The following is a 19,183-nucleotide window of genomic DNA, read 5'->3' on the forward strand; positions in this document are numbered from 1 at the left end:
CTACTATTGCTTAGGGCTCTTATTTTCTTCTAGTCAGAAAAAAATACTTTCTACTGTCAAGCTCCGACATCCCCAGTTATTGAAAGCTGGTGGGCATGGAACTCAGAGTTGCTCTCAAAGCTGCAGCAATGCCTGGATTCACACAGCCGACTCATGATGAATAGAGTAGTGCTAGAACAAAGGGACACTTGTAAAGGCATCTAAACCCATAACCAGACTTTTATTTGGCCACAAAGACTTCTGAGTACACAATTCATTAGGATTTACATGAACTCAAGGATGTATTGCTCTAGGTGACTGAAAACATGAAATCCCCACCCCAATACATTTTTAGGACTTTGATCTAGACATCAACTCCTCATTTGACAACCTCAGAAATAAGCAGGACTATTTCTCATACCACAATAAAAGGCTGGACACTTTTTTCTAATTCTTTCTAGGTTTCTATAAAAATGTAAATGTAACTCAAAACCCTGAATGGATAGATACAAATATTCGTCAGATGGGTTGTTCCACGAAGAGTTGTGCACCAATATTGATTTTAAAAGCCTGTTCTATTCAATGAAGTGCCCTTTAATATAGACCGCATGGAGAATTCAATGAATCCGATTTTTAATATGAATAAAGGCTTGCTAAATTCAGCATTTTGACATGTCCCTCTGCCAACCCTGTGTCACTTCTAGGAAGACTTCAACCCACTTAATCCAAACATTTCTCCATCATTGTAAATCCCTAGGTATTTTAAGTCAGTTCTGAAGAATATATTTATTTCATTTGATTAGTGATTAATTTACATCTGTCCCTCATTTTAAGGTCAACCCTCTAGTTTTAATATGGTGAAACTATTCATTTAAAATGTATTTTTCAAAAGAAACATTGAACATCAAATAGTCAAATCATAGTGTAAAAACTTGTTTGGCCATTTTCTGCTTTGTGATAGAAAACTAACGGGTCAAGCATAACACGAATAACCCTGTTACCCATAGATAGGCTAGAAATGTTTTAGCAATTCGATTTTCTTCTTGTGAAACTTGCATTCAATTGCCACTCCTGTTGCACACAAGCTTCCATTCCCCCTGTCACGAGAGGATTAATGGCTGATTTAAGACGAGATCGTCAACCCTGATACGGTCAACCCTGATACTTTATTCGGCACTTAATAGGCACTAACTATAGTATTTTTTTTAAATGTAACCTATTGGAATGGCAACATGTGTTTTTTATGAAGTTGAACATGTGCTCTTTAGGACAGAATGTCAACATTTTGTGAAATCACAAGTTACACTTCTAAAAAAGGCACCGAACTGGTGGAAGGACCCAGATACTATACAGGTAAGATTCTAATCTCTTACCATTACTCCTACATTATGATTGTCTACTTATTCACAACAAATTTTCTGTTGAACACAGGAAAGAGAACATATTGTGCCACAAAGATAAGATTTTGAAAAAATATATACTGGAAATACCAAAGACATTAAATTATTCAAGTTTAATTTTGTCATTAAATAATCTTAAATATAATACAATCATTTATTCATATCTATCAAGCTACAAAATCATAAATATTTGTGTGCTGTATTCTCTTGAGTTATAATAACTACCTGTACTTCCCTTCTCACTGGTTCATACTAGCACCCACCAGTGTCCCTCCCTGAGATGTGTAGGGCGTGGCCCGTACCAGCTGAGAGAGCGGGTCTGCTCCAGCGGTGGTGGCCACATGGCAGGGGTCTGCGTTCCAGGGTCCTAAGGGCCACTCTTCTGGCCACCTCAGCAGCAAACGTGGCCCCCCCTCCCTGCCAGTCAGACACAGGCTGCGTCTGGGGCTAGTGCAGATGCAGGTTGGCAGCCAGAGCTCCTCCTCCACAGTTTGTCGCTCTGGCCACTCAAGGCTCCTGTCGCAGTCAGAGCAGATCTGAGACAGAGCAGCGGCAGACAGAAACAGATTATTCAAATAAGATACCGTCAATAGTCAGCCTCAGAGCTCAGTGTTACTATTGGTATGTTGGCATCACCATGGACCTTAACTTTGCATATTTGTCATCATGAATATTATCCAGAGAATTACTGTTAATACATGACTCATGAGGTATCATTCACCTCCCACTGCAGAAATACTGCCAATCATTCCCCTACCTAATACTATCCCTCTGTGTCCTCTGTTGGTGAGTTGATATCCATTTCAGTGTATTAACCTACCGGTACACTACTGAACAGGTCTCCTGCTGCTAGCTTGTCTCCGTCTCTGCTCTGGTACTGGCTCTGTTCTCTAAACTGCTGAGTCTCTCTAGAACTCTCCTCTTGGTCTGGGGCAGGGAGGGTCTCCCCACTGTAGGGGAGGAGAGGGCTGATGGTGGTCAATGGGTCAGAATGGAGTGGATCTGCACTACCCACCTTAACCATGCCCTCTATTGACTACAACTAGTTTAGCTACACCTCGCTGCATATATCCACGTCAAAACAGAGCCTGTCTCATTACCTGATGGACCAAATCCTGATGGCTCTGTTCATCAACAGCCCTCGAACCAAATGCAAATTCAGTCTGCTTATTTTGGTAAACCTTCCACGATGTCCCAATCCCTGTTAAGCTTCTTGTTGACCGCGTCTGCCAGCTTTGTGTACACAACTGGCTCCTCGGCTATTCCAGACGCATCGTTAATTTGTGCCCTTTTGTGCCGTTTCAGTCCGCTGGGATAAACAGGCTCACAGATGCTAAAATATTCCAACACAGATAATTAGACAAAGAAACAATCACAAGTATGAATAATAATCTGCATTGGGAACATTAGAACTTTTAAAACATGGGAACAGGGGGGATTTTGGGCACCAAGGGAAATGAGCTTATCAAATAAAGCTTGCCAAATGTGCAGTGAATAAAATAAGTCAATAATTTTAATGTGAGAGAGGAGCCCTGAGGAGAATAAATAAGCAATCGCCACATCATGCAGGGAGAACAAATGAGCGTGGCGCACAATTAGGCAAGGTCACATTCTGCTGGAGCTGTGAGCACGGGGTGCGCTAATGAGCTCCCTGTGTGTGTGTGTGTGTGTGTGTGTGTGTGTGTGTGTGTGTGTGTGTGTGTGTGTGTGTGTGTGTGTGTGTGTGTGTGTGTGTGTGTGTGTGTGTGTGTGTGTGTGTGTGTGTGTGTGTGTGTGTGTGTGTGTGTGTGTGTGTGTGTGTGTGTGTGTGTGTGTGTGTGTGTGTGTGTCTTGAGGGAGGGAGGAAGGAGAGAAGAGTAAGCAATCCAAACCCCTTTCCATCAAAATTCTGATAATGTACAGGCAGACAGATAAGCTAGATGGTAATTCGGGCGAGGGACAGGCTTGAAAGTGAGAGGGCTTGTGGGAGAGAGGTGGGCTATCAGACAATCTGGCATCTGGGCCAAGTAGACATGTAGTCAGGCAGTCAGTCAGACAGAGCAATAGGCAGGTGTGTCAGCCAGACAACAGGCCGTTCAGTAGGAGCCACGTCACAGGCTTTCAAAGGAAAGTCAAAGTTATTAACTATTCAATCACATAAAGGGGAGGTGAAGGTGTGAAAGGTTGCAGACCAAAGCACTTTCTCTCCCGCGCATTAAGAGCCTGGTCCAGCGCTCCGGTGCTCTGAGTGGAAGAGAAATAGATTGCCTCCTAGGAAAACGACTGCTCACACAGTCTCTTTTCACCTTTTTCTCCTGTAATAATAGCAATCTGCTGTGAAAATCTAATCCCAAGTACCATTTACGCTGCATCTAGATAACTTCTGCTTGGGAAAGCGTACGACATGAATATTTCATTCGCTGATATCCAAATAAACAGTACAAGCCATCAATCAGCCGGCCTTCTAACAGGAAGTGAACTGGAAAGGGACATTGATAATGAACACCACGCGTAGAAGGAAATGCACATCTCACATCAGCTGCATGCCTTTATTTCTGCTACTGGCCAATAGGGCTGGGAATGGCCCGGCATCTCACCATACAATATTATTGTGATACTTAGGTGCCGATACGTATGTACGATTCTATATGTGTTGCGATTCGGTATTTGTGATTTTACTGTGATTTGATGTTCCAATCGTATTGCTCACCATATGTCTGCTGCAGTGACAAAAGTCATGAGAAAACGAGTTTTGATCAGTCATGGAAATAAAAGTGCAGATTATTTTTGGGCTCCCGCATTAAAAGATGAATGAAAAATACTGGTGTTTTGGTGCAGGTACAGCCAACTAGAATATCCTGATATGTAACTGTATCGATATGCATCCTAGTCATCCTGATCTACAACACACTGCAGTGTACATGGCCCTTACAAACACTTTAAAATGTGGATAACCCGACCCGTATGACATATTCATGACAACAAATCAGGCATGAATACTGTCCTTCATTTAAGTAATAGCTATATTCTGGCCATTAAAGTCAGATATGGCTGCATCCCCCTCTCCTCTCCTCTCCCTGGCCTAATTCTCCCTCCTCAGTAGCGGATAAGAAGGATCAGCAGTCCATCCATATGCACACATATCTATGGAGTGGATGTCAGGTCTCAGCTTGGCTCTAGCGCTGAAAGCCCTGGTAATGACACTTAATGAAAGCTGGGGAGCAGAGCCAGGCATGCGTAAGGAAGGAGAGGCCCAGTGTCCTTCCCCAGCATCCTCCTCCTCCCCCCCATCAGCCCTGCTCAGGCCCTCAGACACCATAAATAAACAAACGCGGTGCGTGCACGAGAATGGACGACTGTTCCCTCTGCTCCTCTCATGCCATTCACTTATTTATCTATTTATTTGTATTTACTCTCTCTCGCTCTCTCTCCCCCTCCCTCCCTCCCTCCCTCCGGCTGCTTTTAGAGCTCCTCTGTGTTCTCCCAGCTCCCTACAGGCTTCCTGGATGTCCTGGAACATTAGCTGAGTGAAGTCGCAGTCATCCAGTGGGCCTTTATAGGCTGAGTTTGCATCTGCCCTCCATTGGTATCAGGCCAGGCAGCACGCACGCATACACGCACACACACTTATTAGCGTACGGTACTCTCTCCAGAGCAATGTCCATCCTCAATGCCTCAGTGCTCCTCAACTACACATTGCACATTTTTAAATGTTTTTTTAACACTCAGCCAACCAGTGAATTTTTCCCAAAGCATGCTAACTGTTCTTTCAAAGCAGGTTTAAAGTTCTAAAGGGTCTTTTGGTACATTACCCACCTTGCATAAGACGTTTGAGAGAGATCAGTGTGGTGTGCTGTAAGTGACAGCATGAGGATGAGGTTAGGGACATGATGAGTGTTGAGGTTCCGTTATCAGAGCAAACACAGGGAATGATGGGATAGAATGGATCCCACTCACTACAAGCCTCTAATCAGCACAGTCAACACAGGGCTCTGATTGGGTTCACACAACCAGCCTAGTCTCTTCCTCCTATCTCACACTCACCAAAAGTAATCCCTTCAATCAGCCCTAACTTTACCGCATTTCAATTTAGGAGGAAATCAGACGGGAACGCATTACAGGGAAATGCCAGTGAGCACAGGACTGGCTTACTATAAAGCGAGGTGGTATAGGCAGTGCAAAATGAGGCTTCAACTGTCAAACAACCATATGGAACACAATTTCACCAATAAATCGCCTTTTCTCAGCATCCCATATAAAATGCAAGTTAAATTTTAAAAAGATATAGTCGGTACCATGGCAATGTGTGGGTGACGTCTGTCTGTCTAGACTAGTTTCTGAAAACAGACATGACTGGCCCAGAGGAGAGGAGACCGTGTCCTTGGATGGCTCTGTCTGTCCGTCCCTCTGTTAGGTGGGATGAACGAAACCTGATAGAAGGCTAGACTAGAGGTCATCTCTAAGCCCTCCTCCAGTCCTCAGTGTCAGAGCACCAGGCCTTTGATTACCACCGTCCATAGCCACCTCTAGGATTTCCCGCCTGACTGCACAAATGTATCTTCGGTGTTAACAAGCTGCAGTGGTCCTGTGGGGCAGGAAGGGCCGGTGGCGTCTGGGCCCTGGCGTGAGGAGACTGCAGTGGGGGTCACCCAGGGTGCGGAGGGGGAACTCGGAACAGCGAAACTGTTCTACTCTTGGAGATGGAGAGAGTGGCTGAGACAGGCTGGGCTGCATTAGAAAGGGGTGGGGATTTGAAACACCAATCTGCAGGCTTCTCAGAGGCTCTCAGGCCACTGATTTCACAGCCGGACGACACGGACCATTAGCCCCCAGAAACACAGATGCTAATCCCAGAACAACAGAAATCAACATGGCTGCCAATAGCTCTTATGAGTTACAGATGGGCTCCCGCTCTTAACCAATACTGTCTGAGATGGGTCAATAGCAACAATCACCAACACTTCACAGCTCTACTCTAGAAACACAGAGAGGAATTCACTCAGTCCTGGAAGTCACTGCTTTGTCACTGACGCTGTCTCTAGAGCCCCAGCAAAGAAACTAGTGAGGATTTAGAGGACATGTAGTCATTAGCCTCTTATGGACCTGCTGCTTCTTGTTCCTGGAGAACTGGGAAGTTGCCAGGGGATGGACTAGAGCCAAGCCCACTGATCCAGTGTCTCAGGTCAGTGCCAGTAGTACAGTACTCACTCTGTGTGGAGCAGCTGGACGGGAAGTCTGGTCAGGGCACTGCGCTGGCCACTCATACTGGCTTGAGAGGCCTGATACAAAAACAAGTGACATTACTCAATAGAAAGGAACAATGCTCTTCAATTGGTGTTATATTACAGTATATCAGGGTTGTAAATGTGAGGTCTGACAGTGTTATCCAGTGTGTGTAACTGTGTATGGTACGTACCCTGAACTTCTCGGCTTCAATCCTGCTCTCTTCCAGCTCAGCCTTCAGCCTCTTCATCTCCTCCTGCAGACCCTCCACACTCTTCTGCAGGTGACTGGACACACAGTTAATAAACCGGGTCACAACTCCCGGGTGGCTCCATTTACACTTATTTCACAAGTATTGTCACGTTCTGACCTTTATTTCCTTTGTTTTTGTCTTTATTTAGTATGGTCAGGGCTTGAGTTGGGGTGGGCAGTCTATGTTTGTTTATCTATGTTTTTCTATTTCTGTGTTTGGCCTGATATGGTTCTCAATCAGAGGCAGGTGTTATTCATTGTCTCTGATTGGGAACCATATTTAGGTAGCCTGTTTTGTGTTGGGTTTTGTGGGTGGTTGTTTTCTGTCTTTGTGTGTCTGCACCAGACAGTACTATTTCGGTTTTTCACATTTGTTGTTTTTTGTATTTTGAGTGTTCACCTTCATTAAACAAGATGAACAATTACCACGCTGCACCTTGGTCCTCTTCTTCTCCTCCAGATGACAGCCGTTACAAGTATAGCATGTTCCCTGCTCCATCTAATCTAAAGCCATCTAACGCCTGTACACTTGCAGTGCTCTAAACATGGGGACCTAATCATAATTAAAAACTGGGTGGTTTGAGCCTTGAATGCCGATTGGCTGACAGCCGTGGTATATTTAAGCAATAAGGTCCGAGGGGGTGTGGTATATGGCCAATATACCACGGCTAAGGGCTGCTCTTAGGCACGACGCAACGAGGTGCCTTATTGCGATTATAAACTGGTTACCATGTAATTAGAGCAGTAAAAATACATGTTTTGTCATATCCGTGGTATACGGTCTGATATACCACGGCTGTCAGCCAATCAGCATACAGGGCTCGAACCACCCAGTTTATAAACAGACCGTTTACCACGGATATGACAAAACATTTATTTTTACTGCTCTAATTACGTTGGAAACCAGTTTATAATAGCAATAAGGTGCCTCGGGGGTTTGTGGTATATGGCCAATATACCACGGCAAGGGCTATATCCAGGCACTCCGCGTTGCGTCTTGCTTAATAACAGCTCTTGGCCATGGTATATTGGCAAGATACCACACCCCCTCAGGCCTTATTGCTTAAGCATAGCACAATTTAGTCGAACAACAGGGTAGGCTGGATGTGTGTGGAAGAGCTCTTACTCCTTCTCTGCAGTGAGATGGATGATCATTTTGCTCTGGTCTTTGATCTTGAAGTTCAGTTTTTCATTGCCTTGCCTGTCGACAGGGTTAAGACAGGGTTAATGCTGCTTAGTGAATGTAGAGTAGAATGTGACTGGGCATCAGTGTGTGGAGTTAGGTATGCTCTTACTTCTGCTCCTTCACCCACTGGTTGACGTTGGTTACCACCAGCTCACTCTCCCTGTGTAGAAGAGAACTGTCTGAACGAGCATTACCCAGAGACTGGCGCAACACCTCCATCTGAGACAGAGAAATGGGGGGGAGAGAGAGAGCAGGTAATGAGAGTCTACAACTCTAACAGTGTCTATCTGACATATCTGGAGGTTTTAAGGGTTCACTACCTCATTAGCTGCTGTGCTGTACTTGTGCTCCATGGAATCGCACTGTGAGTGTAAGGCATCCACCTGAACAGAGACACATGAACAAACCCCTACTGCACATCCTAATGGCTATGCAGCTCATTTTCCATTGAGAGGTGATTACTAACTATGCTGTTTGGCCTTTCTGTGCCAGTGCAAAGTGTGAGGATATGTGTCATAACTAGAGCCAAGAGGTTTTCATGAGCACATCAATTGATCAGGAAAACTTTGGGCCTAGTTACACAGTTAGGCGGTAAGGCTATTATAAGGGCCCAGAGTTTTTCCTGATCAGGTCACATGGTCAGCAAAACCTCCTATCCTTAGTCATAAACCCTACCAGAATGTCCCCAGAACCCATTGTGTAAGTGTGTGTCTGACCTGGGCCACCTTGACATGGTAGTTCTCCCTGAGAGAAGCCATCTCCACCTCCTCCTCCAGGGCTACCAGCTGCTCCTGGCCCCAGCGCTGAGACCTCCCCAGCTGGGCACTCAGCTCTGCCAGCCTGCCCTCACAGGACCGAGTCTAGGTGGGAGAGGGATGATACCTGTCATTGGCATTTCCTAATATAATTTTTGTTGTCATTTCTGAAAACTGATGGACCTTTTAAATGAATGATGAACAATGAGTCACAGCAACATGCAATGTATATTCATGAGGGTTTCCCATAACCCTGCCCAGGTAGGAAACTGGGAAACAATAGTTCATTAGTTAATTACATTGTAGTGAACTCCTCCATAAACATCTCCTTCTAGTAACATTGTCCTGTCATGTTGAGCCACTACATCAAAGAACTGGTCAACATAAAATACAAGTTTTTCTTTATAGGAACAATGTGAAGGCCAGCAGTAACCAGTCCTCCATAGCCACATCCCCTGCCCTATCCTCTGCCTGGCTGGGACACACGGAGGCTGCGCAGTGTTCACATCCCCACCACAATGACCTTTCCACAAGTCCAGGGAGCACGCAATGCAGAGGAGAGGCAATACATGTAATGAAAGAAGCAAAGGCAATTAAAGTGGTGTGTGAGTGGGGATGAGCCTGACTGGAGGCTCCAAACTGCAGTACTGCAGCTCTGTATTCCCCCTAACCCCTGTGTGACAGCATCGCAACCCCAGTCTGGTCATCCTCTTGCTGTGTTCATCTGCTAATCCGTGCAAAAGGACAGCCGTGCACACACACGTACAGTATGTAGATACACATCAAGCACATAGACACCACAAACAGGTTACATGCTGTACAAACACACTAATGTTAACACATTCACACACACTCACATTTAGGTGTGTGAAATGAGTTGCTCTCCCCCAGCCCTCCCCAGAACCCAGCCATACCACACGGCCAGAGACAATCATTATACCCTTCCTCTGATCCCACCGAGCAACCAGCAATTATTTCTAAAAGTGGAAAGTAAAAACCGACAAACACACACACAGCTGCACATAATCATTATTTTTTGTGGGATGGGTTGTGCGGGGAGGGTGCAACACACACTTCATTTTCTCTGGCGGAGTTTGCTGACCGCAAAATGACAAGGATGCTCTTCCTAAACCAATTAAGAGGGCAGAACGCCGCTGTTACCATGCAACATTGACAGCACTTAAGGAGGATGACGTGAGACCACAGCGATGAGCCACAGAGATGTGCCCTCGGCTAAACACACATACAAACACATTGTAGAGAGGTTTGGCACTGCAGAGCAAGCACACACAGCTCTTATGTGCCTGTGTACACAAACAAAGTGCTTCGGATTTGTCACAATACAAACACAATGCTTAGACTATTTGAACCGTAAAGCCTCTTAGACATTTTCACATTTTCACTTGAAAACGTGTTACTACATTTCTGTACTGTATGAGTATCTCAGTTAAACTGTGATTTATATTTTGGCTATTATGTGAGGCAGTTCCTCTAAGCAAAACTCTGTGTTTAAATGTTGGTGTCTTTGCAAACTTTTTCTGTATGTACAGTTGAAGTCAGAAGTTTACATACACTTAGGTTGGAGTCATTAAAACTAGTTTTTCAACCACTCCACAAATTTCTTGTTAACAAACTATAGTTCTGGCAAGTCGGTTAGGACATCTACTTTGTGCATGACAAGTCATTTTTCCAACAATTGTTTACAGACAGATTATTTCACTTATAATTCACTGTATCACAATTCCAGTGGGTCAGAAGTTTACATACACTAAATTGACTGTGCCTTTAAACAGCTTGGAAAATTCCAGAAAATCATGTCATGGCTTTAGAGGCTTCTGATAGGCTAATTGACATCATTTGAGTCAATTGGAGGTGTACCTGTGGATGTATTTCAAGGCCTACCTTCAAACTCAGTGCCTCTTTGCTTGACATCATGGGAAAATCAAAAGAAATCAGCCAAGACATCAGAATTTTTTTTGTAGACCTCCACAAGTCTGGTTCATCCTTGGGAGCAATTTCCAAACACCAGAAGGTACCACGTTCATCTGTACAAACAATAGTACGCAAGTATAAACACCATGGGACCACGCAGCCATCATACCGCTCAGGAAGGAGACGCATTCTGTCTCCTAGAGATGAACGTACTTTGGTGCGATAGTGCAAATCAATCCCAGAAAAGCAAAGGACCTTGTGAAGATGCTGGAGGAAACAGGTACAAAAGTATCTATATCCACAGTAAAACGAGTCCTATATTGACATAACCTGAAAGGCCGCTCAGCAAGGAAGAAGCCACTTCTCCAAAACCGCCATAAAAAAGTCAGACTACAGTTTGCAACTGCACATGGGGACAAAGATCGTACTTTTTGGAGAATTGTCCTCTGGTCTGATGAAACAAAAATAGAACTATTTGGCCATAATGATCATCATTATGTTTTGATGACAAAGGGGGAGGCTTGCAAGCCAAAGAACACCATCCCAACCGTGAAGCACGGGGGTGGCAGCATCATGTTGTGGGGGTGCTTTGCTGCAGGAGGGACTGGTGCACTTCACAAAATAGATGGCATCTTGAGGAAGGAAAATGATGTGGGTATATTGAAGCAACAGCTAAAGACATCAGTCAAGAAGTTAAAGCTTGGTCGCAAATGGGTCTTCCAAATGGACAATGACCCCAAGCATACTTCCAAAGTTGTGGCAAAATGGCTTAAGGACAACAAAGTCAAGGTATTGGAGTGGCCATCACAAAGCCCTGACCTCTATCCTACAGAACATTTGTGGGCAGAACTGAAAAAGCGTGTGCGAGCAAGAAGGCCTACAAACCTGACTTAGTTACACCAACTCTGTCAGGAGGAATGGGCCAAAATTCACCCAACTTATTGTGGGAAGCTTGTCGAAGGCTACCCGAAACATTTGACCCAAGTTAAACAATTTAAAGGCAATGTTACCAAATACTAATTGAGTGTATGTAAACTTCTGACCCACTGGGAATGTGATGAAAGAAATCAAAGCAGAAAGTCATTCTCTCTACTATTATTCTGACATTTCACATTCTTAAAATAAAGTGGTGATCCTAACTAACCTAAGACTGGGAATTTTTACTAGGATTAAATGTCAGGAATTATGAAAAACTGAGTTTAAATGTATTTGGCAAAGGTGTATGTAAACTTCCAACTTCAACTGTATGTGTGTGTGTGTGTGTGTATGTGTGTGTGTGTGTGTGTGTGTGTGTGTGTGTGTGTGTGTGTGTGTGTGTGTGTGTGTGTGTGTGTGTGTGTGTGTGTGTGTGTGTGTGTGTGTGTGTGTGTGTTGTACATGCAGAATCTATGGGGGTCTGGGAGAAAGGTCTCATTATCCAATCAGCTTTAGGAATACAGCCCCGCACACACAGAAAGGGCACTGCTACAAGTCACACCTCTTTTCTCTACAACAGAACCTGCTCTCTCCTGTAGTGGTCAATTAGTGTACAGCGCGACCTGTGGAGGTTAAGTCTCTACTTCAGAGGGGCTGTGTGCTCCACACTAATGACCAGGCATTCTAAGGGTGTAGTGTTCATTTCCAGCCCTGGGTATATATTACACTAGATAACCCCCTTTCCTATTATACAACACATAAGGTTGAAAGATTGAGCCATCACACTTCTAATCATGTGATGGTGTAGTGGTTGGCTACAGGCTGTAACAGTCTAGGATTTAATGTGAGGCTATCTGGTCCATGACCTAATGGTTGGCAGTGTCTGATCTAGAACCAGATCAGTGGTTATTGGATATTGACAATGAAATGAATGGTTATTGGTTAATTGCCATGAGGATGAATGGAAATGTTGATGTGTAGATCCTTCTCTCTCACCTCATCCAGTGACTGTCTGCTGGCAGTGCGTAGTCTGTGGAGCTCTGCAGCCAGCTGCCTGGTCCTCTCCTCCTGGCCCCCTCTCTTCTCTGACAGCTGGGAGCTCCTCTGCTGTAGGCGGGACAGCTCACTACAGAGACTTGCAGCCTCACCACTCTGCTCAGCCAGCTGACCAGTACCACCACACGCACAGCCACACACCACAAAACAAACATCCACACAAAATATACATTGCTAGTCCCACTACACATTATTTCCTCCACATTCATTAACCTAAAACAAGTTGAGAGTTGATGTTATTGTTTTAACATCAGTATTTTCAATACATGCCTGACAGAGTACCAGTGTGTAAGCAGGGCACGCACCAGCTCCATGCTCTCATTATGGGAAGCCTGGGTGGAGGCCAGCTCCAGTCTCAGCTCTCTGAGGCTGTGTTGTGCTGCTGCTGTGTCCCTGGTCCCCTGCCTGCTGTTGGCCTGGGCCTCCTCTACACACTCCCTCAGCCTGGACACCGTCTCCTGAAAGACGCTCATCTGGAGAGAACACACACATGGAACATGGGTCCTAAACTACACACAAAATACACTCAACATATGGACAGTATGTGACTGTGACCTCTGACCTCTTGGCTGTGGCTCTGGCCCTCCCTGCTCTCCAGCTCCCTCCTGCACTGCCGCAGCTGAGCCTGGCAGGCTGTCTGTTCCTCCTGCAGCCTCTAGGTGGTGCTCTGCAGCTCTACCACACGCTCCTGCAGGCACCCCACAGTCCTCTCCCGCTCCCTCAGCTGTAGGACAGACAGCAGACTCACCCCTATCAAAGCTCCCATCAGGTGTGTGTGCCACTGTGTGTATATCAGGCTCAAAGATAGATGGGACTAAATCTGACAATCGCAGCCCCATTTTAGCTCTCTGTTCCAGGATTAAGTCACATGGATGGGCAGATAGATGAGAGATCTGCACTTATATGCATGACAGATTTTAAATTGGGATTAAGGAGATTAATTTCAGGCCGTAATTGAGTGGGAAACTTTTTGATCAGATTGATTTAACTTTCTAAAGATATGAATTATGTGCTTCAATTGAATTTCCTAGCAGCTGAACAGTTGGTAAATTGCCGCGCTTCAGGCTTGTATCCCTTTGGCTGGTGGAAAACTATTATTTCACTAAATTCATGACGTGTGCAGATCTGACTCATTTCTCTTGCTTCCTTTGGGGTTAAAAAATAATTCCTATTTTTGAAACACAAATTCAGAGACGGAAACGAATTCAATTTGCGAGCATGGCTGGAGGGGGAATCTGAGTGGATTGTAGATGAGTGTAGCCAGGCTTCAGTCAGACACTATGTGAGGAGAAGACGCTCTCCTGATGAATGGAAAAACAACATGTATGCCTCTTGAAACTTTTAACTGTCAGCAAGCACAGGTTTAATTCATGACGTTCACTGACACTAAATTATTTGTGTTGGGATATTGCCTTTAGTCATAAATCAACAGACAAACACTACATTATGATGAACATTTGTTGTGTGAGTGTGACATGCATTTGCAATATGTGTGAATTTAATGACTGCATATTTCTAGTTGAGCACTAGCTTTTGGATACATTAGTATGTGTGTGAAAGCACCTGGTTGAGTGCTGAGTTGTTGACTGCACATGTCTAGTTGAGTGCTAGTTGTATTTACATTATTATAAACTGGTTGGTTCAAGCCTGAATGGAGATTGTTTGACAGCAGTGGTATATCAGACCGTATAACACGGGTATAGCAAAACATTTAATTACATTGGTAACCAGTTTATAATAGCAATAAGGCACCTCTGGGGTTTGTGGTTTATGGCCAATATACCATGGCTAAGGGCTGTATCCAGGCATTCTGCGTTGCGCCGTGCATAAGAACAGCCCTTAGCCGTGGTATATTGGCCATATTCCACAAACCCCCGAGGTGCCTTATTGATTAACTATAGTGTTTGACTCTACCTGGCTGTGAGCTGCTTCCAGGTTGGTTCTGAGCTGGTTTCTCTCTCTCTCCCTGGCTCCCTGGTTCCTCTCCTGCAGCCTGGTCTGCTCCTGGGACAGCTCTGCCCGCAGTGCCCGGCTGGCATCAGCCTGCTCCTGCAGCTGGAACACAGAGAGACAACCACAGTCACACAGCCAACCAACCGACCACACGTTTACAGGCAATATTCTAAGGTTAGGCTCCATTTACATTTTAGTCATTTAGCACAGGGGTTCCCCAAACGTTTTCACTCGGGGGGCCCCCCTTCCAGCATTGGGGAACATCCCGCGCCCCCGCCACGTCTATTTCTATGGGCACAGGCACTGTTCATGACAAACGGTTCACACCCCTCTTGTTGGTGGAGAGAACTTTGCAGGTGTAAAGTATCATGACACAAGGCGAGACCCAGATGCAGAAACAGGAGGCAGATGGTTGGAGTTTAAGATGTTTAATACATCCAAAGGGATTAGGCAAGAGAATGGTCGTGGACAGGCAAAAGGTCAAAACCAGTTCAGAGTTCAGGAGGTACCGAAGGGCAGGCAGGCTCGAGGTCAGGGCAGGCAGAATGGTCAAGCAGGTGGGCATGGAATCCAGAAAACAAGTAAGGGTCAGATCCCGGAGGACTAGCAAAAGGTGAAAAAGGCAAAGCAGGAAACTGGGAAAACCGCTGGTAGGCTTGGACATACAAGACAAACTGGCACAGAGAGACAGGAAACACAGGGATAAATACACTGGCACAGAGAGACAGGAAACACAGGTATAAATACACTGGGGAAAACAAGCGACACCTGGAGGGGGTGGAGACAATAACGAGGACAGGTGAAACAGATCAGGGTGTGACATAAAGCTTATTTCATTCAATTCTACACATTTTGTAATGGGGTGTAAAGACCATTTTGCAGTTTTAAAGCATATTTTCTTGCAATTCTATACATTTTGCCATGTCTAATGTGTATTCATGCCATATTTGAGTGACCAAAAAATTTCAACAATATATATCGGCTAAAAAAACAAAATAAAAAAATGTTAGCTGACATGCGCTAGTTGATCTGGACATTTCTGACAAGTTATAAATAGCTGTAAGATATGCAATGACTAAGATGACAAGAGGAACTGATGATGCACTACCCAATTTCAAAATTGCACCTTGTGCATTCTACTATTACAACTTCCGAGAGTAAGCGTAAAGCCAGACTGAGTTCCTTTAAAAAAATGGAATAAGGGCCTCCCGAGGGGCGCAGCGGTCTAACGGCTGTATCACAACTGGCCGTGATCGGTAGTCCCATAGGGCGGCACACAATTGGCCCAGCGACGTCCGGGTTAGGGGAGGGTTTGGCCAGGGGAGCTCAACGCGCTCTAGCGACTCCTTGTGGCGGGCCGGGCGCCTGCAGGCTAACCTCGGGTCGTCAGGTGAACAGTGTTTCCTCCGACACATTGGTGCAGCTAGCTTCCGGGTTAAGCGGGCGGGTGTTAGGAAGCGCGGTTTGGCGGGTCATGTTTCGGAAGACGCATGACTCGACCTTCACCTCCCGAGCCCGTTGTGGAGTTGCAGCGATGAGACAAGATAAAAATTGTGGAGAAAAAGGGGGTACATTTTTTTTATAAAAAATTATTTGTATAAAAATGTAAAACAAAACAATTCTCAATAAAGAAGTTATCAGCAAAGTCACTGTTAGTAGGAAAGGTCAAGTGCAAGGCTACTGGGTCATTAGCTATCCCAAATCAATATATTGATCTAGTGTAATGCAACACCCTCTTTTCACGCCACTTCGATACAAAGTGATTTTCATGGCAGGTTAGGAGAGCATTTTCCCTAAACCTAACCATTTTCCTAACCTTAACATCAGTCTCCTAACCTGATACGACTAATTCACTTTGGTATCGAAGTGGGGTTAAAAGACTGTTCCTCTAGTGCAGTGGCTCCAAAACTTTTTATAGTCCCGTACCCCTTCAAACATTCAACCTCCAGCTGTGTACCCCCTCTAGCACCAGGGTCAGCTCACTCTCAAATGTTGTTTTTTGCCATCAATTTAAGCCTGCTACACACACACTATACAATATATTTATTAAACATAAGAACGAGTGTGAGTTTGTCACAACCCGACTCGTGGGATGTGACAAAGAGCTCTTATAGGACCAGAGCACAAATAATAATATAATAATAATCAATAATTTAGCTCTTTATTTAACCATCTTACATATAAATCCTTATTTGTTCATTTGAAAATTGCGAATAACTCACCACAGGTTAATGAGAAGGGTGTGCTTGAAAGGATGCACATAACTCTGCAATGTTGGGTTGTATTGGAGTCTCAGTCTTAAATCATTTCCCACACACAGTCTGTGCCTGTATTTGGTTTTCATGCTAGTGAGGGCTCTCTCACATAGGTACGTGGTTGCAAAGGGCATCAGTGTCTTAACAGCGCGATTTGCCAAGGCAGGATACTCTGAGCGCAGCCCAATCCAGAAATCTGGCAGTGGCTTCTGATTAAATACAATTTTCACAGAACCGCTTGTCGCAATTTCGATGAGGCTCTCTTGTTCAGATATCAGTAAGTGGACTGGAGGCAGGGCATGAAAGGGATAACGAATCCAGTTGTTTGTGTCACCCGTTTTGGGAAAGTACCTGCGTAATTGCGCACCCAACTCACTCAGGTGCTTTGCTATATCACATTTGACATTGTCCGTAAGCTTGAGTTCATTTGCACACAAAAAAAATCATACAATGATAGAAAGACCTGTGTGTTGTCCTTGTTAATGCAGACAGAGAAGAGCTCCAACTTCTTAATCATAGCCTCAGTTTTGTCCCGCACATTGAATATAGTTGCGGAGAGTTCCTGTAATCCTAGATTCAGATCATTCAGGCGAGAAAAAACATCCCCCAGATAGGCCAGTCGTCTGAGAAACTCGTCATCATGCAAGCGGTCAGAGACGTGAAAATGATGGTCAATAAAGAAAACTTTAAGCTCGTCTCTCAGTTCAAAAACACTTGTCAATACTTTGCCCCTTGATAACCAGCGCACTTCTGTATGTTGTAAAAGCATTGCATGGTTGCTGCCCATATCATTGCATAGTGCAGAAAATACACGAGAGTTCAGGGGTCTTGCTTTAATAAAGTTAACCATTTTCAGTGTAGTGTCCAAAACGTCTTTCAAGCTGTCAGGCATTCCCTTGGCAGCAAGAGCCTCTCTGTGGATGCTGCAGTGTACCCAAGTGGCGTCGGGAGCAACTGCTTGCACGGGCGTTACCACTCCACTATGTCTCCCTGTCATGGCTTTTGCGCCATCAGTACAGATACCAACATGAGCAGCAGCTACGGACCGTTAGTGGAATTCCCACGAGAGAGTAACGGTTAATGTGATTGGATGTTAATTATTTGACTAGGCTACCTGTATTTGACATTGTGTTGTTATTTTGCTGAACACTAGATGGTTTAATTGTATTTTTGGTAGTGAAACGAGGCTATTCAGTCAAAAGAAAAACTCAACCAAATGTATAGCCCCAATGGAAAATAAAAATGGACAGTTTCTTTTGGGGTGGGGGGGGGGGGGGGGGGTGTACCCCCGACCACATTGCACATACCCCAGTTTGGGAATACCTGCTCTAGTGTAACAGGCCCTAAATGACTCAGGGTAGAGGAGGTGTTGTCGTTTCAGGACACTGTTTGTTGGAACTTGTTGGTTGGTTTGCTGTACGTGTTAATGTTAGGTCTTACCTGCTGCTGTAGAGTCCTGAGTGTGTCCTTGGGGTTGGTCAGCTCTGCCTCCAGCTGCTGAGCCCTCTGCTGGTGTGTGTTGGCCTTCTGCTAAGCACTGAGTTGGGCCTGCCTGCTCTCCCCTGCCTCCTTCAGACTCTCCACCTGGGTCCTGATACACACACACAGCCACACCCTCAGTCAGGGGCTCCCAGTCTTTAAACGACCACTACTTTCAAACTGGCATGTTTGATACCTCTCTCTGCCAACGCTACCCCCCACATGCTGTAAACTTTGTTTTCACTCTTGTTCACATTTTCAAAATCAAAGGGAATTTCATTTATCTTGTGATGTAATGCGAAAAACGTGCTCATTTGAGAGTAATGCGTGTGTGTGTTTGTGTCTGTCAGATTTAATCTGAGCAGGCAAGCATGAACATTTAATGAGAGGACGTTGCACTAATTCTGTCTGTGCGGTGCTTTGCGGTGTGGCATGGTGTAGTGGGGCAAGCGTTGGGCTGATGGGGCGCCGGGGCGTGAGTGATGGGATCAGAGCTGTGTGTGTGAGGGGTGGCCATGGCCTGTTTACCGCCAGGTGAAGCAGCTAATCAAATTCCAGGCCCGGTTCGCGCCCTCTCTCCCTGAGACATTAACTCAGACCACAGCCAAGCGTCAAAGCCCTCGCCTGCCCAGGGAGGGACATACCACGCGTTAAGGAGGGGAACGAGGGACACACCAACAGAGTGTGAAGGAGAAACTTCTACTGTACGTAGAGCAGAGTGTGAAGGAGAAACTTCTACTGTACATAGAGCAGAGTGTGAAGGAGAAACTTCTACTGTACATAGAGCAGAGTGTGAAGGAGAAACGTATACTGTACGTA

The 19,183-nt window shown here is 45.1% G+C and overlaps 1 protein-coding gene across 7 annotated transcripts; it reads right to left on the reverse strand.

The window, feature by feature from the left end:
- Nucleotides 1–201: 201 nt before the first annotated feature.
- On the reverse strand, nucleotides 202–18,448 carry LOC139576135 (polyamine-modulated factor 1-binding protein 1-like). Of its 7 annotated transcripts, none has more exons than XM_071401845.1 (12): nucleotides 14,592–14,729; nucleotides 13,240–13,401; nucleotides 12,983–13,150; nucleotides 12,618–12,785; nucleotides 8,736–8,879; nucleotides 8,340–8,402; nucleotides 8,129–8,238; nucleotides 7,960–8,034; nucleotides 6,775–6,868; nucleotides 6,567–6,637; nucleotides 2,200–2,329; nucleotides 202–1,915 (listed from the first exon to the last, which is right to left on the reverse strand). In XM_071401845.1, the coding sequence occupies exons 3-12, from the start codon at nucleotides 13,148–13,150 to the stop codon at nucleotides 1,619–1,621; spliced, it is 1,320 nt and encodes a 439-aa protein (XP_071257946.1). In that variant the 5' UTR covers nucleotides 13,240–13,401; nucleotides 14,592–14,729; the 3' UTR covers nucleotides 202–1,618. The 7 variants fall into 7 exon arrangements, 5 of the variants coding, with proteins under 5 accessions (XP_071257946.1, XP_071257950.1, XP_071257947.1 ...); XR_011675069.1 differs by lacking the exon at nucleotides 2,200–2,329 and adding an exon at nucleotides 2,480–2,712 and having other exon boundaries at nucleotides 1,780–1,915; XR_011675068.1 differs by lacking the exon at nucleotides 202–1,915 and adding an exon at nucleotides 2,480–2,712.
- Nucleotides 18,449–19,183: the final 735 nt, after the last annotated feature.

Source organism: Salvelinus alpinus, chromosome 5, assembly GCF_045679555.1.
Source record: "Salvelinus alpinus chromosome 5, SLU_Salpinus.1, whole genome shotgun sequence".
Lineage (NCBI taxonomy): Eukaryota > Metazoa > Chordata > Actinopteri > Salmoniformes > Salmonidae > Salvelinus > Salvelinus alpinus.